Here is a 26291-nt window from a genome sequence, read left to right on the forward strand (position 1 = left end):
CAATAATTATATGGAGAAAAATGAGTTACACAAAACACGTTGGCTGTTGTGCAATTGGCACACCCGTCTCAAGATTTCAGCTAGCAGAACTGCCGCAGACACATAACATGCCATAATTTTTTAGCATCTCTGAGGCGCAGTTACTTTCTCTTCAAGTGGCATTTTAAACTGTATTATTCCCATGCTGGTTATTAGAAATAATGTACTAATTGTCAGTTTGTTTTTGATTGCCTGTTTTTCACTGTCACTGCAACGTCAAGGTTGTTAATGGAGTAGTTAATACTTGGGGGGTTTTCCCCCTGGTATGCGTGTTTGGATTGTAGGGCAAGCGCTGCTCATCCTCTGCATGAGTAATTCAGTAGGGCTTACTCGCATGTAAGAGGCATTCTTGTAAATAAAACCACACTAAACACAGCAGAGCTTCACTCTAAAACAGGCAGTGAATTGCAGCTGGTACTTACTACCCTAACAACCGGACTCCCACGTAAATGTACTCGGGCTGCTGTCCAATCCTGTGCTCGCTTTCTGTGGAGTAAGTCCCATGAAACGTAAGTGATATTTATTTCCTGGGATAGCTCAGCAGGTAGAGCATGAGACCCTTAAACTCAGGATTGTTAAGAGGCCCATGTTGGGCAAAAGACTAGATAACCCTTGTGATCCATTCGAACTCTGTGATTCTATGACATATATGGCCCGGCAGCCATCCTACACATGCTTCCCAAAAATAAAAACAAATGGCCTTTATTTCCAAGTACCTACACACAAGATTACAGGAATTTGCAGGGGCTCCCCGTTTGTGAAACAGGTTTGCCTGGTGCCTTCATTATACATTTTAGGAGCCCAGCAAAAACGTTCCTCTTGAGCCAATGCCCTTTTAAAATGTGTTGGGGAGAGGGGTTTATTGGGTTCTTTTCGTTTTCATCATGTATTTTGTTTTTATATTGTGGTTTTATAATCGCCCTGTGATTTCTGTTAACCGCCCTGAGACCTGCGGCTACAGGGCAGTCTAATCATCATTATCATTATTATAGCCGTGCTGAATCTGATCCTGCAACTATTTACTTGGAAGTGAATTCTGCCCCGCATCCACACCAAGCGCTCACACTAGCACTTTTTCAAAAAGGCTTATTTGCCTCGTGAAACCCGTCACGTGAGTGGGAGTCAGGCGCCGCTTGCGAAGCGATCTCTTTATTTAGTTGCTAACATCACAAAGGGGACCTTGCGCTTGGTTCAACAAACGGCGTCTCCTCCGATTTTGCAACGCGGCCTCTCCCTGCAAGCTCGTCTAAAATGCTTTTCCTACGCTTTGCGGCCGAGGAGGCCGGGTTCCCTCCCACCCAAGGGCGGAGAGGCTGGTTGCTCCTGCTCGGTGCGCTCCTCCTCCTCGATGCTCTCCACCCCCTGCCAGTGGAACAAAATGGTTTGCTCCAAATTTCAGGGCTCCACCCCTCCCACCCCAAGAAAAAAACACGCACACACAGAGGACCAGGGGAAGCAGTTGCATGCCTGTGGGTGTCTGCTTTGCGTGCGCCTCGTTTCCTGCGCTTTCTGGCGCACCGGGCTTTCGCCGTCCGCCGATTCGCCGAGAGGCGCATGACGGGAAGCCCGGGGTAGGGCAGTTGCGAGGAGCAGCAACAAGATCAAGTGACTGGAGGCCTCTGTCCCTGCAACATCGGATCCAGTAAGTAGCATAACATGCATTTTATTTTACTTTATTTCCACGGGGGCCAAAATGGGGGTTTGGAACGGCGAAGTTTCCAGAGCTACCCGGCGCTTCTTGGGGTGCGTTTCATCGTCTGGGCTGTTGTGTCAGTTGCGGTAAACTTAAGCGATCCGGTGGGGCTGCCATAGGTGCTCCAACAACCTGGGGCTCTGGGTGCCCGAGCACCCACAGAATTCCCCACGAAGGCGCCGGGCACCCACAAAGTTTGGTGCCAGAGCCATGCGCGCTGCATGGCGCCCACTTCCCCGGGCACCCACGGTCGCGGAGCCAAGCTAGCACTCCTGGGGGCTGGTTGGTAGGTAGGGGCGGAGGGGGAGAGGAGGTTGTTATTGAGGTTCTTCCCCCCGCCCCCCCCCTTTGCTGTTTTCTAATATCTTCCTCCTAAGGGTGAATTTGGATCAGTGGGGTTTGGAAGCAAGGCGAAGGCAGGATGCGATTAACCGTTATTGGCCGGCCCTGCTCTGGAAAGCAGATCTCATCGAGAACTTTGCTCTGTTTGCTTTCTTTCCGAAGGACGGTTTGGGAGGGTGAGAGGCGATTTAAACCACAGCACCTCGCATGACCTCTCAGATCTGTGAGCTAGCGTGTTTTAGAAAGAGTAGTGGAACGACCAGAAACTGCGGTAATGCTGTCTTTAGCTGATCATTCTTTCTTTTATAATTGTTCCTTTCCGTGACAAAATAACATTGCCTTGTTCAATTTTGGCTTGTTAGACAGGCGGTTCTCATGTATTAACAGGAACCTGATGAAAAGTAAACTGTTCTTTGTTTATCATTTGCATGTTACAGCCTGAAATGCAGCTGTTCCTTTTTCTCAATTCAATGCTCAGTGCTCGTTGGGGGGGGGGGGCAAATCAAAAACACAATAGAAATGACAGGCTAGACACAGCATGAAGATGGATTGTGATTAGTGTTGTCCGCTGTGTGTTGCTAAAACTTTCTGAAGTTATCTCCTCTTCCTTAACTTGCTCTCTCTTCTCTCCCCTTCTCTGAAATCAATAAGGGTCCCTAAACTCAACAAGGCTCCCTTATGAGTAAAGTGCTCAATAGTTAAGGGACTATAGTGGTACCTCTAGTTATGAACATACTTTGTTCCGGAGGTCCGTTCTTAACCTGAAACTGTTCTTAACTAGAGGCGTGCTTTCGCTAATGGGGTCTCTTCTCATCCTGGGGCAAAGTTTTCAACTCGAGGTAACTCTTCCCGGTTAGCGGAGTTTGTAACCTGAGGCGTTTGTAACTCGAAGTACCACTGTAATTGAGCTGAAAATGTAGAACATGAAAGCAAGACACTTAGAGTATTTCAATATGCGTCTGCTGAAATAAGTAAGGCTGGAACCTAATAAACTGCCAGCTCAAAATAACAAAACAAAACCATGTCAAAGCAATCTAAGGGCAAATGCATCATCATGAAACTGTAAAATCATGGTCGGAAAACACTAAAATGCTGAACAAGTGACCATTTGTTGGCATGGGATTCTTTGCCCATGATTAAGAGGCATGCAGTAGTTGCATGGGGCCTGAGGAGGGTGGAGTATTTGTTGGCAGAATTGTGCTCTTTTGTCATATTAATTATAGGAAATGGGTCACTGCTCAGTGACCCACTTGCATATAGACATCTCCACCCTTGATCCCTGGCATCTCCAGGTGAAAAGGATCAGGTAGCAGCTGATGTGTGGAACTTCTGCCATTGCCACTCAGAGGAGACGTTTCTGGGCTGAGTGGACAAATAGTCTGAAACTTTATGATTGTGTGTGTGTGTGTGTGTGTGTGTGTTGGAGAGGGACTCTTCAGCTGAACTGTTCAAGATATTTCCTGCTTGGTTGTATTCATAGCTGCTCTTGCTTGTTCATCAGATAACTACAGTGTTTTGTTTTGTTTTGTTTTGGCCAGCCTTGGTAACTACTGTTTTCTATATGGTATTTAAACAAACACAGTAAAAGTTGTTTACAAATGCAGAAATCACAGTTGAAAGCGGGACAACTGGTTAAAAAAAATTCCCCAAAATGGTTACAAACAGCGCTTAGAGCTTTTATACAGATGCATTTTAAGCTATATTCAGTTAAGACCATAATCTGAATCACACTTGTGTGGATGTATGTAATAGCTTGCTAAATGAGGCCCTACACACCAAGGACTGGTAAAAAGCCCTTGCGGAAGAACACTTCAGTGCCCTTTACCTGTCAGTGACAAGTAATAATAATAATAATTTTATTTTTTTATATGCCACCCATCTGATTGGGTTGGCCCAGCCACTCTGATGGCTTCCAGCAAAATACAAAAAACACAATAAAACATCAAACATTAAAAAGTTTCCTGTACAGAACTGCCTTCGGATGTCTTCTAAAAGCCATAGATAGATAGATAGATAGATAGTTGTTCATCTGTTTGTTTATCTGATGAGTAAACCTATAGGCCGCACCAAAATCCTTTCCCTCTTCAGTGTGCCCCCTGGGATCCACGTCACAGCCAGTGGATTTAGAGAAAAAGAAGTGTATGCATTACAGGTGAATTCTGTAAAATAGGATACGGTTAGTGTCGCAACTTCTAAGCCTGCAAATGTCCAGCATTTGGATTTGGGGCCATGTTGGCGGGGCCTGATGATGGACGACAAGGAATCCCGTCATCGGCCCTGCCCTTGATGGATCCAGATGTTACCTGGAAGGAAGTGGGCAGAGAACGTGGGAAAGCAGTTAATTGTGCTGCTATTGCTAATGCGTGCATCATCGCTTGATTGCAAGTTGTTAGAGCTACTAGTGAGGCATGAGTGTGTATGTGCCCACATGCCTTGGCACACAAACATGCTTATAGCTTTCTACAGTGGTACCTCTGGTTATGTACTTAATTCGTTCCGGAGGTCTGTTCTTAACCTGAAACCGTTCTTAACCTGAGGTACCACTTTAACTAATGGGGCCTCTTGCTGCCGCCACACAATTTCTGTTCTCATCCTGAGGTAAAGTTCTTAACCCGAGGTACTACTTCCGAGTTAGCGGAGTCCGTAACCTGAAGTGTTTGTAACCTGAGGTGTTTGTAACCTGAGGTACCACTGTATAGCTTTCCTCTTTGTTTTCCTCTGCAGATGGCAGCGTGTATTGGGCCACAGCTAAACCTAACGGCAGAAGTTCGAGATCCGTAAGTAGGCCCGAGACGTGGGCGAGAACTTCCTGGGTGCGGGGAAAACACACTCTCACAAGTTTGCAGCGTGAACTGAAGAAATGAATCTTGAAACTGCTGGGCCGACATCCTCGTCCCTGTTTTCGTGGGATTACGTTCTGTGGGAAGTCCGTCTGAAGCTAGTGGCGGCCGGCTTCTTCCTCTACTTGGGAGTGTTCCTCCTCTCACACTGCCTGTCTTCGTGGCTGGTAGCCACTTACCGCTCGTTGCCAGCGAAGGAGAAAGTCTTCTGGAACCTGGCTGCTACACGAGGCGTGTTTGGCATCCAGAGTTGTGTCGCCGGCTTGTGGGCCTTGCTTTTCGATCCGGTTTTTCAAGCCGGCAAGGTCTACTCCCAGCAGGAGTGGAGCTGGTTCAACTGCCTCATAGCCTCTGGCTTCTTCCTGCTTGAAAATGTAGCTGTTCACGTTTCCAACGTTGTCTTCAGGACATTTGACTTGTTCTTAGTCGTTCACCATTTCCTTGCCTTCGGTGGCTTTTTCGGTCTGGTCACCAACATAAAGTCCGGGCACTACATCCCCTTGATGGGAATGTTGCTGGAGATGAGTACGCCTTTTACTTGCATATCGTGGATGCTTTTAAAGGTGAGATGTTGGGTGAGCAAAGGTCTAAAACATGGGTAGGCAAACTAAGGCCCCAGGGGCCCAATTTGGCCCAGTCACCTTCTAAATCCGGCCCGCAGACAGTCCAGGAATCAGCATGTTTTTACATGAGTAGAATGTGTCCTTTTATTTAAAATGCGTCTCTGGGTTATTTGTGGGGCCTGCCTGGTGTCTTTACATGAGTAGAATTTGTGCTTTTATTTAAAATGCATCTCTGGGTTATTTGTGGGGCATAGGAATTCGTTCTTTTTCCCCCTTCAAAATATATTCTGGCCCCCAACAAGGTCTGAGGGACATTGGACCGGCCCCCTGCTGAAAAAGTTTGCCAACCCCTGGTCTAAAACCACTGTCCTATTAATACCACCATCACAAACTGTGTTGCCCTGTCTTCTGAGTGGAAGCCTTTGGGGCAAGGCAGGCCAGAGCTGTGGTGCCTCAAAAGAGCTCCGTCTGTGAAGCTTGGCCTGCCGAGGCCTGGAGGGGACAAATGAGGCCTTTAATACCTTGCTCAGATGAACACTGTCAGGTATGCATCTTTTCTGGAGGGTGGTGATCTTCAAAGGTCCAGTCTCCTGGCCAGGGGCATTTAGACAACCAACCTTTGTATGATAAAGGTCTAGTATGGTGCCCAAGCTTCTAACTGAAAGCTGAAAGCTTTATGGCCTTCCTAGAAGTCTTCCCAGAAAGTGTATTTTTATAAAACAACAACAAAAACCTAGATTTTTGAATTTGTAACGGTGATCTGTTGGTTGTTCATCTGTTGACCTTCAGGAGTTTCTTTATATATAATTTGTTATCAGGTTTTTCAAAACATTTGCACAATAACCTTCCAGTCAAAATAATTGCATTGTTTCATAAGTTGACATCCCACCCTCACTTCCACAGTGTTTTTACTCAAACGTTTTCTACTGCATTATATCATTATCGATTACAGAAAGTTACAATTATTTTATCATTTTTCGTCCTCTGCTTTTATCTCGAATCCTGCCCACGATTTTATTTGACTGCAATTTTTTTTTAAATAGTCCATGAAAGGCCTCCAGTATTCTATAAAAAGTTCATCATTTTTATCTCTTTAATTTCGCTGTCAGCTTTGCCATATCTGCATAGTCCATTACTTTCAAAATAATAATAATAATAATAATAATAATAATAATAATATTCCTCCTTTGTCTGAACCTTCTCTTCCTTCCATTTCTGTGCAAATAATATTCTAGCTGTTATTGCCAATACAACAGTCAGGAGTTTCTTGCCTTCCTTTTCCAAAGACCGTAGCCTTGGTTTCTGAGTAATTAATCTCTAGATTTTCCATATTTACAATATTCACCAAGCTCCCACTGTTATGTTTTTAGACCTACACATGCAGGAGAACCCCATAAAAGAACAGAAGCCACCCTTGATAAAGTTGATTTTAGATTTTTCAGGCATCATTTCTGGATGGAATTAGCTATAAACAGTGGAAAGTGACCATCGTTCAAAACCAATATGTGTTGTTGTTAGTGTAGTGCCCTCGGCTTACGGAGACAGCAAATTCAAACTCTATTCTCGACTTCGCTTGCGAAAATTCTGAACACGCTCACAAACTGAACAGCTGTTGGGAGAAGCTATGTTTCATTGGGATTAATTCCGTTTGGGCACTCTGCACCTGCTCAGGAGTATTCTCACATATTAATCTTGCATTCCTTGCTCAACTTTTCAACTACAGTAGCGCTTCTGATATTGGGTAGCTTGAGCATACTCGGGAACCAGAGGTTTGTGTCTCTTGCAGGAAATGTATGAGATCTTTTGATAAACGGTGGTGTACAATTTGAATAAACAATAATAATAATACTGTTTTTTGTGTTACCACCCATCAAAAATTAGAGGGAATGGCATGCTGATCACGGGGTGCTAATTACAAACAAAGAAACCATGCCAGCATTCGAGTCAAAGGAACAATTAAACATTATCTTTCTTTTGCATACTCTTTAAAGTGGTCAGGTTGTTACTTGTGTGGTGCCAGTGTGGTGTAGTGGTTAAGAGCGGTAGTCTCGTAATCTGGGGAACTGGGTTCGCTTCCCCGCTCCTCCACATGCAGCTCTGGGTGACCTTGGGCTAGTCATACTTCTTTGATGTCTCTCAGCCCCACTCACCTCACAGAGTGTTTGTTGTGGGGGAGGAAGGGAAAGGAGAATGTTAGCCGCTTTGAGACTCCTTAAAGGGAGTGAAAGGCGGGATATCAAATCCAAACTCTTCTTCTTCTGCTGCTTAGAAACTGTGGCATGATTTTCTTATAATATAAAGAGGAAGTGTGTACTAACAACCTATTTTGCTTTGTTGGAAATGGACATAGTCTTCAGTTTTGAAACCTGCAGCCCTGTGGAATCCAGTTTTAGCCAGGATTTATCTAGCGATCCTAAGATAAGTTAGTTTTAGGCCAGACGTAGGCGAACTTGGCCCTTCAGATGTTTTGGGACTACAACTCCCATCATCCCTAGCTAACAGGACCAGTGGTCAAGGATGATGGGAATTGTAGTCTCAAAACATCTGGAGGGCAGAGTTTGCCTATGCCTGCTTTAGGCATTTCATGGAAAGCAAGTTTTCCTTCCTTCTCTCTTCCATCCACCTGCAGCCTCTGAAAAGGCATTTTGGATAGTGTTTTGGATTAGTTTTTTTAGGGGGCCTTAATGATGGGAGAGCATTCTTTTCTGGTCCTGGAAAGAAAGGCTGGGTGCAATTTGAGTCAAACAATCCAACATGCATCTTGGACAACAGCCTATTAACAAGATAGAAAGATGCTGAGTCAAAAAACATGCACATGAGGACTTTCGATACATTTCCCCAAAGATGTTGGTTCAAAATATTTCCCCCCAAGGACTTTCGATAATTGCAACACATTTTGAAAAAGGCTTATTGGTTGAAACGGATTTGTAACTGATTCTTCCATTGTCGATTGTCCTGTTTGTATTACTGTTTCCTTTTTGTGCATTTCTCAGATACATCACCTCTTCCGGCTTGTGAGTCTTTCTGCTGGTTATGTTTTGATGTAGAGAGATTGCCATCCATGGCAGAGAACAAGAAACCTTCCTTCTGTAATGTTCTAGAGATAAACTTGTCTTCAGTTTCAAGCCTTCCCCCCCCCTTCTTTTTTCTTTTTTTTTGGGGGGGGGGACTTGGTTTAATGGAACCTGCTTATTCCATATTCAGGGACAATCTGGTAGCAGCTCTTTCTTTAACTCACATTAAAGAGTTTAATTAAGGCAGACTCGCCCAAATGCTGACTCTTTGTGTTTCTGAGTAAACATTAAATTAACAGGCTCCTGCATTGGGAAGCTTAGCTGTTCACTATAAGCACTCAAGCTTCCATGCTGTGTTGGGTCTTCATGCAAAGATTTCTCCTGTGTTCTTTTCTAATACTATGGGTTATCCCTAAGATCTGTAATGTAATGAGAATGGCTTGTAATGTAATGAGAATACTTTTTCTGTGCAGCAGGAGCAGTGAACAGCGTGAATTGCTGCGGCTTGTTTTCACTTACCTCACAGTTGTGAAGAGTATTCTCGGGTGATGAAACAATTGAGAAAAAGAGGAAGGAACAGGACACATACATATATAAGAAGAAGAAGATATTATTTATACCCTGCCCATCTGGCTGAGTTTCCCCAGCCACTCTGGGCGGCTCCCAATCAAATGTTAAAAACAGTACAGCATCAAATATTAAAAACTTCCCTAAACAGGGCTGCCTTCAGATGTCTTTTAAAGATAGGATAGCTGCTTATTTCCTTCACATCTGAAGGGAGGGTGTTCCACAGGGCGGGTGCCACTACCAAGAAGGCCCTCTGTCTTGTTCCTTGTAACCTCACTTCTCGCAATGAGGGAACCGCCAGAAGGCCCTCAGCGCTGGACCTCAGTGTATGTGTATATATATATATATATGTGGACAGTCCCTGGATCAAATGTCTTTAAGTTCTCAAAGCTCTTAACTTGAGCTCAAGGTTGTCATCTGAACGGGCCAGACGTTTAACTGAGAATTCATTACAGTCCGTCCATCCATTGAAAAATAAGATTTTAGAGCTGCCTTGCCCCCAAATGGGCAACTAGCCATTCCTTCCTGGTTACTGTATCCTTGGTTTAAGGAGCCATTTGGCTCCTAGCTTATAGATCAGAGTTTCTAAGACGCTGAGGAGGAACTCTTGTTGGTCCTCAGAGGCACCTCACCCCCTGATTGAGAAAGGTGCATGTCTTAGTATCAGCTCTTGGGAACGACCCATTCTGAGATGCCTGTCATCTTCACGTTCCAGTCATCAGTCAGTGCCCTAGCTTATTGCTTTCAATGCCAGTGTGTTTCTTCCTCTTGGAAGATGGCTGTTTAAAAGCCAACCTGGCATTTTAAAACAATTGACTTCCAGAAAGTTTGGTGTGTAAATATCTATACAGTGGTACCTTGGTTCTCAAACTTAAGCCGTTCTGGAATTCCATTCCAAAACCAAGGCGTGCTTTCCCATGGAAAGTAATGCAAAACAGATGAATCCATTCCAGACTCTTAAAAACAACCCCTAAAACAGCAAATTAACTTGAATTTTACTATCTAATGAGACCATTGATCCATAAAATGAAAGCAATAATCAATGTACTGTATAATAAAATATTGTATAATAAAGTAAAAAAAAACTGTAAAATAAATAAGACAGTATTGTAGATGATAAAAAATTAAATTAGTTTTTTTTTCTTACCTGCACTGATGATAATCATTGTTTGGATGGGGGTCTTTTATCCATTTCCGCAGTCATGCAATCAATCAGTAGCTGAACTGGATTCCACACAGTCACAAAAATAAATTAACCAAAATAAGCCCCAAAATCAAAAATGCAAAATAAATGCACCAAACTTAATCCATTCTGGAAGTTCGTTTGACTTCTGAAATGTTCAAAAACCAAGGCGCAGCTTCTGATTGGTGCAGGTTCCCCGGTAACAATAGCTGACAGCCTCATCGGACGTTCGGCTTCCAAAAACACTTCCGGGTTTTTTGGTGTTTGGAAACCAAGTACAGTTTGCACTGTGCTGGCAAACTTTGCACATGTTCTTGGTGGTGTTATTTGAGGCGAAATGTGTTCTGAATATAACTCCCATGAAAAATATGCGTTCTATATAGAGTCTTAACTTTTGATTTTCTTCTCTTCCAGGTCGGCCTGGCGAAGACTTCCTTTTGGAAGGCAAACCAGTGGCTGATGATCCACATGTTCCATTGCCGCATGATTCTTACCTACCACATGTGGTGGGTGTGTATTTCTAACTGGAACGCTGTTGTGGAGAACCTGGGCCTCCTGCATTTTGCTGTCGTCTTCACAGGGATGAGCGCCGTCACTGTAATACTTAACCCCTACTGGACCTACAAAAAGACTCAGCAGCTCATCTGCCCTGTGGACTGGAACTTTGCCAATAGAGCAATGGAAAATGGCTCGTCCCCAAAACCCAACGGGGACGTGTTGCAGAAGAAAGGGTTGTGACGGCGACATTATTGGGCCTCTTCGGGAACCGATTAAAAAAAAGGGGCAGGTGGAGGTAGCTCTGGTAGGCAGGATCGCGAAGCTTCAGTTTTTTTGAGTTAAGGGATCTGAAACGTATTTATTACTAGTTTTCTTATCAGTATTCTTAATCAAATAACTGTGACGTTGCAAATTTGGTTTAAATATCTGTGTTGCACACCTGCATACTTCAAGAAATGTAGAAGAGATAGCTGAATACGAGAAAAAGCAGGAGAGGAGTTGGCTGTGATCCAGTTCCGGGGACCAGCCTTCCATTTCTTAGAGCTGCCGCAAACACATTGACCAGGGACAGATCACTGTCCAGAATACTATTCTGGTTGTGTCCAAGATGTCACCAGGGACAGGTGGTGTTTCGGGATGGACCCCCATCTTTCTAGACTCGCTCTCAGTTTTATGTAGACATGCTGAGCTCTCTTCATTAGTCGGTGCTCATAGCCTTAAACCTCCGCTTGCAAATAGTGTTGAACGTTCACCTAGTGTATTTTTTTTAAAAAATAATAGAGGTGTAGAGCAGGTGGAGCAATGTGATTTGCACGCAGTCGACACCAGAAAAGTGCAAGAGGCAACACTAGTGCATAGAGCACTGCTGGGCAACTCTAGAATAGCCAGATCATCAAAACAGAGGTAGTTTGATGATTCAGAATGCCAGGGTTGGTCTTACAGGTTTCGTTCCTTATGGCACCGTACATGCACAAACTTGCCTCTTGCAGGCTGTGAGTTTAATTTCCTCTGAGATGCACAATCACCTTTGTGTAGCATGAGCCAGCCTCCCCCCCCCCCAAACCTGGAGACTTCCGGATCTTTTGGGTTCCCAGCTCCCAAAGGATGGTGAGAGTTTTAGTCTAAAATATCTGAGGGTAGGCTGCTGTAAACCTTTGGCACCTCTTTCAGAACAGTCCTGGCCCCTGTTTTACACTGCACTTGGGGAGCGGTATGTGTGTAGCCTGAGTGGAGGCCCCTCTGTGCTCAGGCCACAAGGCTGCTGGCACCCCTGCCCGTGGAAAGCCCCCCTAATGGAACAGGGCTGAGCCAGTCCTTCTGAGCTGGTCTCACCGCCATTTGGACAACCGCGTCAGACCCAATCTGTGTCCTTGCTGCTGTCCCAGCCTGGAGCTGATGCAGGCATTGGCCTGATCTTTGTGCCTCTGCTTCTGTTGCTGCCATGACCAGCTGGCCTCAGAGGGATCAGTAGCTCCACTGCACCCCAGAGAGGTTTAGATTTCATCTTTTAAAACTTGTGTTGCATTTAACAGATAGGGGCAGAGAGCAGATTTTGGATCTCTTGAGCAGTTTCCAATAGCTCCCCAAGTGGTTGCTAGGAATTTAGCGATGAATACTACAGTGCAGGCACCTCCAAACTCGGCCCTCCAGATGTTTTGGGACTACAGTTCCCATCATCCCTGACCGCTGGTTCTGTTAGTTAGGGATGATGGGAGTTGTAGTCCCAAAAACATCTGGAGGGCTGAGTTTGGGGATGCCTGCTCTAGTGGGTGAACTTGCCCTACAGGGCTCACTTAATTAGTACTGCCTTAACTGCTAAAAGACCCTGAGTGTTTGCCCTTTGCTTCGTAAATTTAAACTATAGTTAAAAGGCTATATATATATTTTAAAAATCCTATTTATAAGGTCAGACCTCTATCCTTCTCAGCCCTATCCCCTTCACGTGTCAGGTATTAAGATGCTTCTGAAAAGGTACCAACAGTTTTTGAAAGGTCCAAGAGGAAAGTCGTCCTTTTAACTTTTCCCAGTGTAAATGTTGTAAATCGTTTTTTTAAAGAAGTTGCAGGAAACTTGTTCAAAAATCTGTATTCCAGCAGAAAGTTGTGGAACACTGACACCTGGTGGCCATTGCGATGTATAGTTCGCTTGTTTTGACAAGCAGAATATATGCAATCAGCAAAGGATATTGTTGCATGGAGGCAGTTTACCTAAGCTTGCCTGTGAGTTAAGTCTGACTGAACTCAGTGGGACTTACATCTGAGTAGACAGGATTGCACTGAAAGCATGTTTGCTTGTTTTTATTTATTTTGAGTGCATAATTCTTCCTGCTGTGTAGCTTTGCATTCCAACCTGTGGTGCAGAGGTGTAAGGGAAACGAGGTTTTTCCATTCACTAATGCATACTGATGGAACTGCTGGTGGAAAATTAGCACGATGAAGGACATGTTAAATACAGGGTTTTTTCCTCCCTCTCTTCTGCTCCCTCTTCTCTTGGTAAATAGACATTAATGTACATTAATGTTGTGACATTAATGTTGTGAAGGTCCAGTACAGAGGAATTACACCCAGGGTAATGTGCATTTGTCCTGGCATGTACTTGGCTGGAGTAATAACAGTGAAGGAGCACATTTTGGTAGCATAAATGCAGCTATAGAAAATTAGCATTGGAAACACAAAGCATAGTGATTAATAGCAATATTCCATCCATTGATAGATGGGAGTATCTGTTCACAGAAGTCTTCCCAGGGTTAAAAGGGTCCTTTCGCGATCAGAGGAGAAACTTTGGATCCAACACACAATATATTCTTCTTGTTTAAAGGTACCTGTTACCTTCTACTGTTGCAATGTCACAGCAAGATATGAAACCCCAGGACGTATGCCGATGGAACTAAATAATTTTGTCGGTGGTTCTCGTTGAGCTCTGTGAGGCAAAGCGAACATGTCAAAATTGTTCTTTTTGTAGGCCGCCTTTCTGTAGTTAAAACCGCGCTCGAGGCGGCTTACAAAACTGGGAGAGGTTTACATAACTGTATGACGAAAACAGGCGTAAATAATAAATGAAACACATCCAAAAGTACACAATCAAATGGAACAATTTCCCCATAAACCGTAGCACAGTGGAACCTTGGTTCTTGAACGCCTTGGTACTCGAACATTTCGGCTTGCGAACACTGAAAACCCAGAAGTATTGTAACTCCTTAGAAATATTCTGATACGAACGGATGAGGATCGGTGTGTCCTTTGTGTAACCTTGTTTTTATTTGTGTGTGAAAGATTATACAAAAGGGCTGTTCCAGTGGAGAGGGAGGTTGGTCTAAGTCAATGTGACCCACTTCTGAAACCTTGTGGGGATGAAGATTCCTCCCTCCCCCTTCATTCAGTGGTCTAGTGCTGGGGTTTTCAACCTTTTTGAGACCACAGCTCCCTTGATCAACTACATTTTTTCTGCAGCACCCCTGTAGGGGCCCGGGGGCCCAGTTGTGTCATCCCTTGCAGGGCTGGCAGCCTCTCAACCCTCTTTGAACACCCTCCCTTGTGGAGTACTTCCTCGGCCTCCTCTCCTCTCACCTCTCCTTGGGAGTCCTCTGGGCAGCCACAGCTACCGCCCCTGGTCTCTGAGCTGCTCCCCACCTCCTCACAACGGTCCCACAGGGGTCTGGGATTTGTTTGTCCATCCCCAACAGCAAGGGCTGGCAGACCGGCTGGTTGGGCTCCCTCACCCACTTGCTTGCTTACTCTGAGGCCGCCTCAACTCCTGGCAACCAGCACCCCTTGGCCAGCACCAGAGACGCCATTCGCCTGGGGAACTTGTAGCCAGGGCTGCTGCAACAAACAGCTGCACGTGCCTTTGGAAGGCAGAGACTCCAGAGGGCCTCAGAGGAAGGGAGGAAAGGTCAGAGGCCAGTGTTGCCTGCTGCACCCCTGACCATCATTCAGGGCACCCCAGGGTGCCACAGCACACTGAAAACCACTGGTCTGGTGAACTAGGAAGTATATTTTGCACCGAACCCTAGCCTAATTGTTTTTCTTAGAACTCCCAAGGTGGTTTTCAGCTGCAGCATTACACACACACACACAGTCCGGAAGATGTTTAATGTTACATTTTGGAATATAATCCCCTTGCAGCTTTTGAAAATGAGTTAACAAGTTTGCTTTACTAGCCTGCTTCTGATCAGAAGTTCGGTTTCTTGTTTCCCCCAGAGATCGTTTTCTCTGTGTCTAAAAAGGGGAAGTAGGTGAAATAAAAACCTGAAAGGGCTTATCTTCAGTATGAGCTGATCTGAATTCAACCTGGCCCACAGCCTGTTTACACAGAGTTGGGCAGGTGGTGAGAAATCTGGGAAATGGACGCTTCCGTGGTTCAAGCTGTGTAGAATCAAAAGTTGGCAAAAGTTTTCGTGATGCGAAATATGTAGCAGCAGAAATCTTGAGTTTAACTCTGTACCTCTTCCACTGTTGGCTGAGGTGGCTGCATTCACACGTCCTCATTCCCTCGATCCGTTCTGCCTGCTGCCGAAATGTTACTCTCAGCCCAAGCTGAACCCATTTTCTCCCTAGTTCAATAGCATTTTCCCTTGGTGCAGTTCTGCAAACCTGCAATACCCGTCTCTTTGCAGAACTCTGCATTTTTTTCTCAAAGGTCTTAAATTACTGAAAAATGAGTGTGGGGAGAAAAAAAACAGACTGAGGACAGAGATCCTTCTGGAAGCTAGCTGCCTATTGTGCATATACAGGTTTCGATTCTCATTTTAGCAGAACCTGGTTCCGCGGGGTTTCGTGTTTTAAGGGGAGCAAATCCATCCTTTTCCTCCATGCGTGTTCTTTTCCGTAAATGTTCCCTGGCAGTTCCAAATATTTTTTTCTTCCTTCAGGAGGGGCTGCAAAACGGGAAGGCCATTTGGCATAGAGGACAAAATTGCCGTAAGAAGGCATTTGGCAGGAGGAAATAGGGCGGATCAGGGGAGGCTAAGTGCCACCCGTCTGTTCAGTTCTGCCTTGGATTTCTGTTACGTTGGCAGGTTTGTTTCCCAGTATAATGTCAGTGCTGCAGAGATGGGACCAAGACATGTAAGCCAACACCATGCCTACTTGCACTTTTATAGTTTAACATGAGTCTTGAACTTGGGAGGAGGCGGTAGGACTGAATAGAGGCAGCTGTTCTGTCTTATGTCCTCGAACTGTAATAAAGAGGGGGCTTAGTCTCTGTCTCCCCCCATCAGTTACTATCTGCCACATGCAACTGGTGTGTGATCCCTATTTTTAAAAAAATGTTTCTAATTGTATAATAAAGAGTGTTTTACATACTAAGTGGTGTGATTCCTCCTTCCCCCACCCCCATCTCTGCACTAGTGGTGTATTTGGGGGCTTTTGGAAACATTATTCTTCCTTCCTTTAAATCACAGCAGCTTTGCAAGCCTTGCAATATATTGTTTGCAGCTGAAATGCTTTGCATATCCATGTCGTCGTGCTAAGCTCCATTTTAGTGCACTAATGAAAAAGGGGTTCTCCCCTCTGGGCTTGCCAGTTAGTTCGCTTTCTTCTTAATAAAGTTGGTGTTAAAATGTTGTGCTTTGAAAGCAGTTGATATGCCGGTTCTTCTAGCATCCTGCTTTCCACTGTGGCTAGATAACTTCCAGGAAGCCCAGATGCAGGATATGATGAGAAAATAGACCTCCCCTCACAACTGGTGTTCAGTGACGTATGACCTCAGATTGGAAATTCTGTTTCATTTATTTACATATGTGCTTCTCCCGCCTTTCCTCCCAAAGGAAGCCGGGCCAGCAAATGACAAAATATAAAAATAATACAACTGACAAAGCAGCCTCTTTTTTAAAGAGGCTGAAAAAGAGAGGTGCTTGGTGCAGATGGGGCTTGTCAGTCTGGAAAGGGAGCCCTTCTAGGATAAGCAAAACTATGATTCTAAATCTCCGCTACCTTGCGGGAGAAGAAAATGATGAGTCCCTAAGACAGTAGGATAGTGTCTTGAATGCCTCCTTCCAGCAACTCCTGCAGCCAAGCCGGTGCCAAACGTATTGCTCTGCTTTGCTTTGGATCACATAGGTGGAGCTGAGAGGGGGGTCTTGTCATCTGGGCAGCCCAGGACCACCATATATACACTGCCCAGCCTTCCACCCCAGGAAGGTCACAGCAGTTTGACTTCACTCCCGGAGGTGCACTCCATTGCCTCTCGAGGCAGACGGCTGCCAACAATGGACTGGTGGCACGTGGTCCCATCAGACTGCCCGCCTGCCAATCTTAAGCACAGCTGCATTCTGCACTAGTGTCAGCTTTTGGACTGTCTTCAAGGGCAGGTCTGTGCAGAGCGCCTTGTAGCAGTCAAGCAAGGAGGTCACAACTAAAGCCAGGCTAGCAGTACCGGTGGTCAGGGATGAAGGCAGTTTTGGTCCAACAACAGCCGGGGACCCAGATTTGAGAAACACCTACCAATATTTCAAATGAGGTATGCTTTTAAAAATGTATAATACAGTACATGGGGTTGGGGGTTAATATAAAGTGAGAGTTAATATAACGTTTAAAGGACATTATCAGATATAATAGGGCATATTTTATGTAATCTACTGGAAAGTGGCCTGATGATGGGGATCTTCCTTCCCGTTGTCAACCTGTTGGTTTAGATTTGTATTTGGCTATGTCCAATTACGGGATGTGGGTGGCGCTGTGGGTTAAACCACAGAGCCTAGGACTTGCTGATCAGAAGGTTGGCGGTTCAAATCTCCACGACGGGGTGAGCTCCCGTTGCTCAGTCCCTGCTCCTGCCAACCTAGCAGTTCAAAAGCACATCAAAGTGCAAGTAGATACATAGGTACCGCTCCGGCGGGAAGGTAAACAGTGTTTCCGTGCGCTGCTCTGGTTCGCCAGAAGTGGCTTAGTCATGCTGGCCACATGACCCAGAAGCTGTACGCCGGCTCCGTTGGCCAATAAAGCGAGATGAGCGCCGCAACCCCAGAGTCATCCGCGACTGGATCTAATGGTCAGGGGTCCCTTTATGTCCAATTACGTTGCATCTCCCTAAACTCTTCCTATGGTGCAAACAGAAAAAGCCCCTAAATTTTGGAATGCACATACACGTATTTCAATGCCAGAGAGGTGGCAAAATGGTGAATTGATTCTGCTAACAGTGATTTTAGAATGGCCCATTCTGGAGGTGGATGGCAAGAGAAATCCCATCTTAATGGATAAAAAGCTGAGGCTGAGAAAGAGATATTAAGGAATTAATCAATACTGCAGGCTCTGAAATTGTTCCGTTCCTACTGGGGAAGGGGGATCCCTGGAACGGAGCCTAATATTGATTGAGAAGCCATGTATAATTTATAGAATTTTATATAAATAGAGTGTATCTGAAGGTCACCTGCTATCTGACTCTCTCCCTCCGGTTGAATGAAAGTTATTCCTCTGGTACACACACACACACATTTTAGCTACAATTTTGCATGTGTCTTGAGGAAATTTGTAGGGTAACAAAAGAACTTTAAAGAATTCAGACCCTCCAAGTGTCCCTATTTTCCAGGGACAGTCCTGGATTTACAGAAGACATCCCAGTTCCTGATTTCATAGTAGAATGTCCCACTTTTTCTTAGGACGTCCCTATTTTCATTGGAGAAATGTTGAGTGGTATGGAGTTATGCAATCCCCGAGCCAAGGAGATAAGTAACTATACAACCTTTAGAAGACATCTGAAGGCAGCCCTGTATAGGGAAGGTTTTGAATGTTTCATGTTTTATTACGTTTTTATATATGTTGTAATCTACCCAGAGTGGCCGAAGCAACACAGTCAAATGATGATGATGATGATAATTTATTATGGAATAGGATGTCCCTCTTTTAGTCAGAGAAATGTCGGAGTGTATAAGAGTTACCTGTCCTATGACAGTTTTATGGGGCGGTTAGAAGATATTTTTAGGAATATGGGAGCCTAAAAAAGGGACATGGTGGGAACACAATTCTGAAAGTGCCCTAATTGGTGCTTCTAAGCCATGCTTACTCCTAAACCTGAATTGGTTCCCTATGGGGCACCAAAGGCTTCCCATAAGTTCTGATTGCCCTGTCAATAAAAAATGAATGGGACTATGGCTTCATTGAAATGCCTTAAGTGGGGGAACGACCTATTATTTGAACCAGTGGTAGATCCGAAGTGTTGTCAGCTTCAGTTAATCTTCCCCACTGACCGTTAAGTCCAGTCGTGGACAACTCTGGGGTTGGGGTGCTCATCTCGCTTTATTGGCCGAGGGAGCCGGCGTTTGTCCACAGACAGCTTCCGGGTCATGTGGCCAGCATGACTAAGCCGCTTCTGGCAAACCAGAGCAGTGTACGGAAACACTGTTTAGCTTCCCACTGGAGTGGTACCTATTTATCTACTTGCACTTTGGCGTGCTTTTGAACTGCTGGTTCCCCACTTACCAGCAAACAAGGACAGAGAACACGGAGCAAGACCTTGTTCTATAAAATGACTAAGGAAAAGTCATGAGTTTGCCTCTGGATTCAAAGCTTTGTGTTTCCCTCCACCATTCCTAAGATTTTTGCTAAGGATCTCATGTGGACTTCAGAGCATGACATTAACAAAATGAATTCCACATCAAAGCTTCATTAACTGTGTGTAACCTATTAGTAGTTCCCTTGCTTCTAGTCTTTGCAGCCTCCATTGTATTCAAATAGTGTGGAGGAAAGATGCTGATCACCAAAGGATTTGAGGGGATTCATTGATGACTTCTAGTGCTATGGAGATGTCCTGTTAGCACTGTGAATTGGTGTCTGAAAGTAGCATCGGGCTACATGATGGCTAACAAAGTACATCTTAATTCAGACAACATAGATGAGCTCCTGGTCCAAAAGGAGATTGACGACTGATTCAATCTGTTTTGAATGGGGGATGTATTTTCTTTGAAGAATCGGGGTGCTTCTGGATTTGACTTTATACCTGGATAAACAGGTAGTGGTCAGGAGTGCCTTTGGCCAGGTAAGCCTGATGCAGTAGCTGTTCCTGTTCCTGAGAAGGTTGGATCTGACCGATTGACCTTCGTTACATCCAGGTTGGATTATGGGAAAGCATTCTATCAGGGGGGTTATATTTGAAGAGTCTTAAGGAGTTTATAGGAGCTGCAATCTGGACCAAAATGGATGGATGATTGCTTTGGGGCTGTTGCGATTCTGCAACAGCCGCACTGGTTTGTTTGGGGCACAATTCAAAGTGTTGGTGATTTACCTTTTCAACTAAAGCTTTAAATAGCTTGGGCCCAGGATCAGAGGGAGTCCTGTCGTAGGGTGGAGGCACAGCCTCTGGGTGGGACAAGAGAGGCCTCGGCAGCTGTGCCCATATAATAGAAGTACTGTTGGCACTCTTACCCCGTTTTTGGACAGAGGCTCTGTGCCCTTAGCAGCTGTGGCATGCAAAAATTCAGCAGGCACAGCTTTTTTAGCATGGAGGTGTATAACAATAGGAAAAGCACTGCTGCACCTGCCAGGTATTTATTGTGTGTCTCTGAAAGGCAGAGAACCTGCCAACATAATGGAGGGTGGGAGAGAGATATGTCAATCTGTTATTATTTTAATATCACACAGCACCCCAAAACAGCATAGGAAGCAGTCTTCAATTTCCCTTTGGGCTTTTAGGATTTGGCACAGCAATTATTTTTAACCTAGTTAGCTTCTGCAGCTTTACCACAAGTAAAACATGATTGTTTCTGTGCCGTCTTTAAAGAGCCAGTGCAGAAACTTTTTTTTAAAAAAAGGTCAGGTGCAGACAGTGTCCAAAACACATTGCTTCCGAGGCAAACTGATGGAATGTGTAGGTGACGTGAGGCATTTTCAAAAGGAGCTGCCCCAAGGAGCCACAATTTAAGAAGGATGTTGACAAGCTGGATCGTGTGCAGAGGAGGGCAACCAAGATGATCAAGGGTCCGGAAAGCAATCCTTACAAGGAGTCCTTGAAGGAGCTGGTTATGTTTAGCCTGGAAAAGAGGAAATATGATAACCATCTTCAATAACCTCAATGGCTGTCATGTGAAAGAGGGAACAAGCTTGTTTTCTCCTGCTCCAGAGGGTAGGACTCGAACCAATGGCTTCAAGTTATATGAAAAAGGATTCCGACTAAACACACAGAAAAACCTTCTGGCAGTAAGAGCTGTTTGACAGTGGAACGGTCTCCCTTGGGAGGCTGTGGATTTTCCTTCCTTGGGAAGTGTTTACACAGAGGTTGGATGACCATCTGTCCTGGATGCTTTAGCTGAGGTTCCTGCATTGCAGGGGGTTGGACTAGATGACCCTTGGTGTCCCTTTCAATGCTAAGATTCTGGAAAATGCAGCTGTCCCATATGGAGATTGAGCCTGCAACCTTAGCGTGATCAGCATCAGTCAGGGCCAGATTTAGGTTTGATGAGGCCCTAAGCTACTGAAGGTTATGGGGCCCTTTATATGTCCGGCTGTCCTTTGTCAACAACAAATTGTCACTGTTTTTTGTGTTGAATATATGCTATACGGTAATTTATGGACCTAATTTGCATGTAATAAAATACAGTGGTACCTCGGTTTACGAACTTAATCCATTCCGGAAGTCCGTTCTTAAATTGAAACCGTTCTTAAACCGGGGCACGCTTTCCCCAATGAGGCCTCCCACCACCGGTGCCCTTCCACCATTCGGATTCTGTTCTTAGGCCGAGGTAAAGTTTGCAAACCGGGACACTACTTCTAGTTTTGCAGAGTTCATAAACTGAATCGTTCGTAAACAGGACTGTTCTTAAACCGAGGTACCACTGTATGTATTTTATCAAAGTAATTGTTGAACTGAAATACAATTAAGAAGTATAATATTAATAGTGAAATACAATTAAGAAGTAGTATTATGGTGGGGGGGCAAGAGAGTGGGGCCCTAAGCTATAGCTCAGGCATAGGCAAACTCTGGCGCTTCAGATGTTTTGGAACTACAATTCCCACCATCCCTAGCTAACAGGACCAGTGGTCAGGGATGATGGGAATTGTAGTCTCAAAACATCTGGAGGGCCAGAGTTTGCCTATGCCTGCTACAGCTTGTTTAGCTTATAAATAAATCCGGCACTGCCTCTAACCAACAGAGCCAAAGCTTCTCCGCTTAAATTTGTCATGGTGTTTTTTAAAAAGTGCAACTCCACCTGCTAATAGGGGCTCCCCTAACTTTCCGCCCCACCCGTTGGAGAGGAAACTTGCTGGGACGAAACAGCCCAGGGATGCTGCGGGGAGGTGACCGATGGGTTTCCACGCCTAAAATGGAGGCTTTTTAGTTTGTTTGTTTTTTGCTCCATCTGCCTTGCAGGAACAGCGGCCGAGTTGGCCGCGCAAGTGCGTGCGTGCGCCTGGCCTGTTCTCCTCCCCAGCTCCGTCTATGGGCGACTCTTGACAGCTTCCCGACCCCGCACAGCTGTACAAAAGAGAGCAATTATAGGCGCGTCACGTGGGCAATGTAAGGAATGCGATGGGAGGGAGCGGAGGGCGGCTCTTCCCAACTCTCTCCCTGCGCGTTTGTGGCGCTTTCCCTCGCCAGCGACAAGGGAGGGTGGGGGCGAAAGACAAAAAAGAAAGACTGGCAGCCGTGGGAGCCAACGGGAGAGCCGCGACTGCTGCCTGCTCCCTCCAATCACGGGGAAGCTGGGGCTCCCAGCTTTGAAGGCTGGGTATCCTGTGTGTGGATGGATGAGCTGGGAAATGCTGTATCCATATTCCGGGCGCGCGCGCCTCTGCGAAGGGGCGTCCGAGTTGGCACCCGCTAAGTGAGGTAAGGAGAAGGAGGCGGCAGGCAGCGCTTGGCTCCCTCTCTCTCCCCGGCCTGAGGCGCAGAAAGAAACACTGGAAAGGTGAAAAAATAAAAAGGGGGGTGTTTTTTGTCGTCGAAGCAAAGCAGGAGTCGAAGGGGCAGGGCTTTCGAAGCTTTGCCTGAGAGGCTCTTTGTGTGCGCCTTTGGGCATCTCGGCGGAGAGGGCTTCTTCGCGCGCCCTGCTGGGGAGGAAGAAGAAAAAGGGCTCGTGTAAGTGCAGTGACGGGTCCGGACTCCGAAGCGCTGCTGCGGTGCAACTGCTGCCTCCTTGGCAGGCAGGTGCCCCCATGCCCCATCCCTCCCCAAAAAACCCCCCTGCATCTTGCTTCTGTTTCCTTGCCAGCGAGAAAAGTTGGAAGGCTTGTTTTGTATTGGAGGAGAAGCCTCTCCACCCTGCTCCCTTTCCCTCCCTCCCTCCCTCCCTCCCTCTCTCACCCCACCCCTCTTTGGGATCCCCCCACGGAGAGTAGTGATTCATAAGCTGCGAGTGGGTGTGGAGCTTTCTTCTGGATTCAGAAATCGGTGGTGTCATGGCCCAAAAATGCCTATATGCGCACTGCACAGATGCAAAGCGCTTCGTGGCTTTTTTTGTTGGCTCAGCAGGTCTGCGAAGAAATGGACTTGGAGGAGAGAGACGCTGTTAGCTAACTGTTGGGATTTTATTTATTTATTTTTAAGTATAAAATTTGGTTTGATGTTATGAAGCCTTAAATAAATGGAAGGGAATCGTGCAATATACTGAGAAAGAGCTTGGAATAATTGGGACTGGAATAGACTGTGCATAAGGAACTTTTAGTAAATTAGGATGGTATTCAATTAAGTTTTACTCAGAGTAGACCCATTGAAATTAATGAACATGACTAAGTTAGGCCCATTAATTTCAGTGGGTCTACTCTGATTGAAACTTGAATACCACCCATAGGATTTTGTCATTTTCCTACTGAGTATGCATAATTAAATATTAATCTATGCCTAATACATTAAAGTATATGAAAAAGATATGTGGCTATTTTATATTTATAAGTATCTGCATTGCCTATATTACTCAGACAGGGAAGTTTTACAAGGCATGCATTAGAAACTTTTTAAGGGTTTTCTGAGGTTTGATACATGATAGATGACTTACGATGCTGTAAGATGTTTATGTAAACTGACACAAACAAAATAACTTCAAAAAAAGAGTCAGGGAGAAAACAATTAATTTTGTTGAATTAAATCTGTGGATTTTAATTTCATGCACACTTCTCTCTGGCTGCAATCCAGTCGAGAGTTGGGTGTACTGAAGTCCACTGAAATAAGTCAGTTTAAGTATATTTAACTGTGCCAGATTGTGGCCCAAGTCTTACTAAAATCAAGACATGCATATAGCTTGTAGAATGTTTATATATAAATAAGTCCCATTTAACAAAGTGTATCAGCATTGAGTAAACCTACCTAAGATAGGATTAATACACACCTAACTGGAATGCCTCTGCAGCATAGCAGTGCCAATGTAAGGTGCAAGAACTAAATCAAGACACTGTGTTTCTGTCAATTGTGCAACTTTAACCAGTTTGTGTCTGCAGAGATGATTAAAGATTGCTTTGTAGTCTGCAGAAAAAGCTGCTGGCTATAGCATCCTGAAACATGAACTACAGGCATCACCTTAATGGTTGGATAACTTGGTACATGTTGAATTTTAATTTTTTTTTTATGATGGAAGCTGATTTATAGAGTATTTCCTCTTAAAAGGCATCCTACAAATGCTATAAAATTAATTAATTTATTTCCACTGGTCACTCACCTGTGTCTAGTATAAACTGCCAAGTCTGCACGAGAAGATCCTCACTTTGATTGCACAGAGAAAATGGGTCATTCATTCATTCATTCATTGGGCCTGTTTCATTAACTTACCATGTCTCCCTAAACTGTACTAATATGCTAAACCAGGATTACCAGAAGCTTGCTGCTACATTGGTCTTTTCTGTAGGAGTTTGTTATTGAAGTCCTGTGGCAGCAGTTCTAAGCATTTTCCTTCTTATTTCAAGATGTTGGTTTGGTAACAGAGATTATTAAGTGACTCTCAGACAGGTGTCTTCTGATGTACATGACTCTGAGGGTTCACAATCCTTTTCTTCTGATCTGCAGTGTGGAGTTAATTTTAAAACTGAAGACGGAGACCATGCCGTCTTATATATTTTGCTCAATCTTCTCTCTCGACATACATTATTTCTGTTTTGCTAGGAACTACAATACAGTCAAAGTATGTATATTCATTAGCCTTGCTATGTCCCCCCCCCCACTAAGTTTAAGACCTCCTTCTAACAGCCATAAATGACCTGTTCTTTACTGAATTGAGGCTAAGAGCACCAGGACTCTATTTGCCCAGTATACAGTGGTACCTCGGGTTAAGTATTTAATTCGTTCTGGAGGACCGTTCTTAACCTGAAACTGTTCTTAACCTGAAGCACCACTTTAGCTAATGGGGCCTCCTGCTGCCGCTGCACCGCTGGAGGACGATTTCTTTTCTCATCCTGAAGCAAAGTTCTTAACCTGAAGCCATATTTCTGGGTTAGCAGAGTCTGTAACCTGAAGCGTATGTAACCTGAGGTATCACTGTACATTCTTTAACCTTTCGTGAAGCTAACAGCTCAATCCTAGGTGTGCTTATTCAGTTGGGTTTGATATGTTGTCAGCTGACTTGCACTTAAAATACTCATGTGGGCAATTTATTTACATGAGCAGTAATGCCAAAGTTGCAGAAGTTGTGATTTTTCCTTTCACAGGAGCCAGTGGCGTAGCGTGGTGGGTGCAGGGGGGGCCGGCTGCACCGGGCGCAACATCGGGGGGGGGGGGGGCGCACTCGCAGCTCTCTGCCCCTACCTGGCTCACTCACTCACTCACTCTCACTGCAGTGCTGGCTGTGCGAATCTGATCCGAGCCGCCGGGTCGCCACCCACTGTGAAGGGGAGGGTGCCAGGTGTGCGGTGCAGTGCGGAGAGAGAGTGAGGGACTATCTGGGGGATGGACAGTGCAGCGGGGGGGGGGCGCAAATTACTTGCCTTGCCCCGGGTTAGGGGGCGCAAATTACTTGCCTTGCCCCGGGTGCTGACAACCCACGCTACGCCACTGACGGGAGCAAATAGAGTTGCAATATGTAAATCAATGTGACCTTGATGTTGCGTTGCTCTCTACTTCTCTTTAACTGCTGGTATAGGATAAGAACCAACTTGCAGAAGTAAAGTCTCTGATTTTAATGAATTTACTATGAAGTGTGTGCTGTACTATAGCCGTAGCTGACGGGGAGCCAGTTATATCACCTTTGACTGTGATCAGAAAAAAGATGCTTGAAAAGGTGACAAAGTGACAACTGATGAATAATCTGTTCGGCGACATTTCCCCCCTAATATTTACCCATCACTTGGCACACAAAGCAGTAACTGATGACCCTGAGACATAAAGATTTATATTCAGGGTGGGGGTGGGGAAGTCTGCTAGCCTTAACTACAGAGAAGTGTGTTTTGATTACTTAGCCATTCCATTTGAAATCTTGATGCAAATAACTTTAGGAAATGAATGCATGCAAGGTCAATTTGAGAAGAATTACAAAAAAACCACTCAGGCTTTCCTCCAGAATACAGCTGATCTGGTTGTTTCTTTCAAACGAATATGACCTACATTGCCTTTTTTTAAAAAAGGGTGCTATATCGTCCACAGATACTATTAATAGGTACCTTGCCATATATTGTAATAATAATGCAATTGTAAAACACT

General features: G+C 45.0%; 2 protein-coding genes and 1 long non-coding RNA gene across 10 annotated transcripts in view; 2 read left to right on the forward strand and 1 right to left on the reverse strand.

Annotated features, from left to right (window-relative positions):
* The first annotated feature begins 1401 nt into the window (after positions 1-1401).
* Positions 1402-16045, forward strand: CLN8 (CLN8 transmembrane ER and ERGIC protein). The gene is made up of 3 exons (XM_083431806.1): positions 1402-1681; positions 4799-5477; positions 10656-16045. Exons 2-3 carry the CDS (start codon positions 4935-4937, stop codon positions 10977-10979), a joined length of 867 nt encoding a protein of 288 aa, XP_083287932.1. The 5' UTR covers positions 1402-1681; positions 4799-4934; the 3' UTR covers positions 10980-16045.
* Positions 8644-10483, reverse strand: LOC310673487. Its single transcript, XR_014509068.1, has 2 exons — positions 9482-10483; positions 8644-9441 (listed from the first exon to the last, which is right to left on the reverse strand). It is a non-coding gene; the product is annotated as an uncharacterized lncRNA (long non-coding RNA).
* A 6146-nt stretch (positions 16046-22191) lies between the features above and the next one.
* ARHGEF10 (Rho guanine nucleotide exchange factor 10) overlaps positions 22192-26291 on the forward strand; it is a 92673-nt gene continuing 88573 nt past the window's right edge. For 3 of the 8 annotated variants that reach the window (XM_083431436.1, XM_083431439.1, XM_083431441.1), the window contains exon 1: positions 22192-22499. The gene's annotated coding sequence lies outside the window, so the exon portion shown is untranslated. Of the gene's footprint in view, positions 22749-26291 lie in introns of all 8 variants that reach the window. The other 5 variants (XM_083431440.1, XM_083431437.1, XM_083431438.1 and 2 more) reach the window with 5 other exon arrangements.

Source organism: Podarcis tiliguerta, assembly GCF_965153285.1.
Source record: "Podarcis tiliguerta genome assembly, chromosome: 3".
Classification (NCBI taxonomy): domain Eukaryota; kingdom Metazoa; phylum Chordata; class Lepidosauria; order Squamata; family Lacertidae; genus Podarcis; species Podarcis tiliguerta.

Coding starts and splice junctions, on each gene's coding strand:
- CLN8 (XM_083431806.1), top strand. CDS start 4,935: ATGAATCTTGAAACTGCTGGGCCGACATCCTCGTCCCTGTTTTCGTGG. Junction 5,478..10,655: donor TATCGTGGATGCTTTTAAAG/GTGAGATGTTGG, acceptor CTTCTCTTCCAG/GTCGGCCTGGCGAAGACTTC.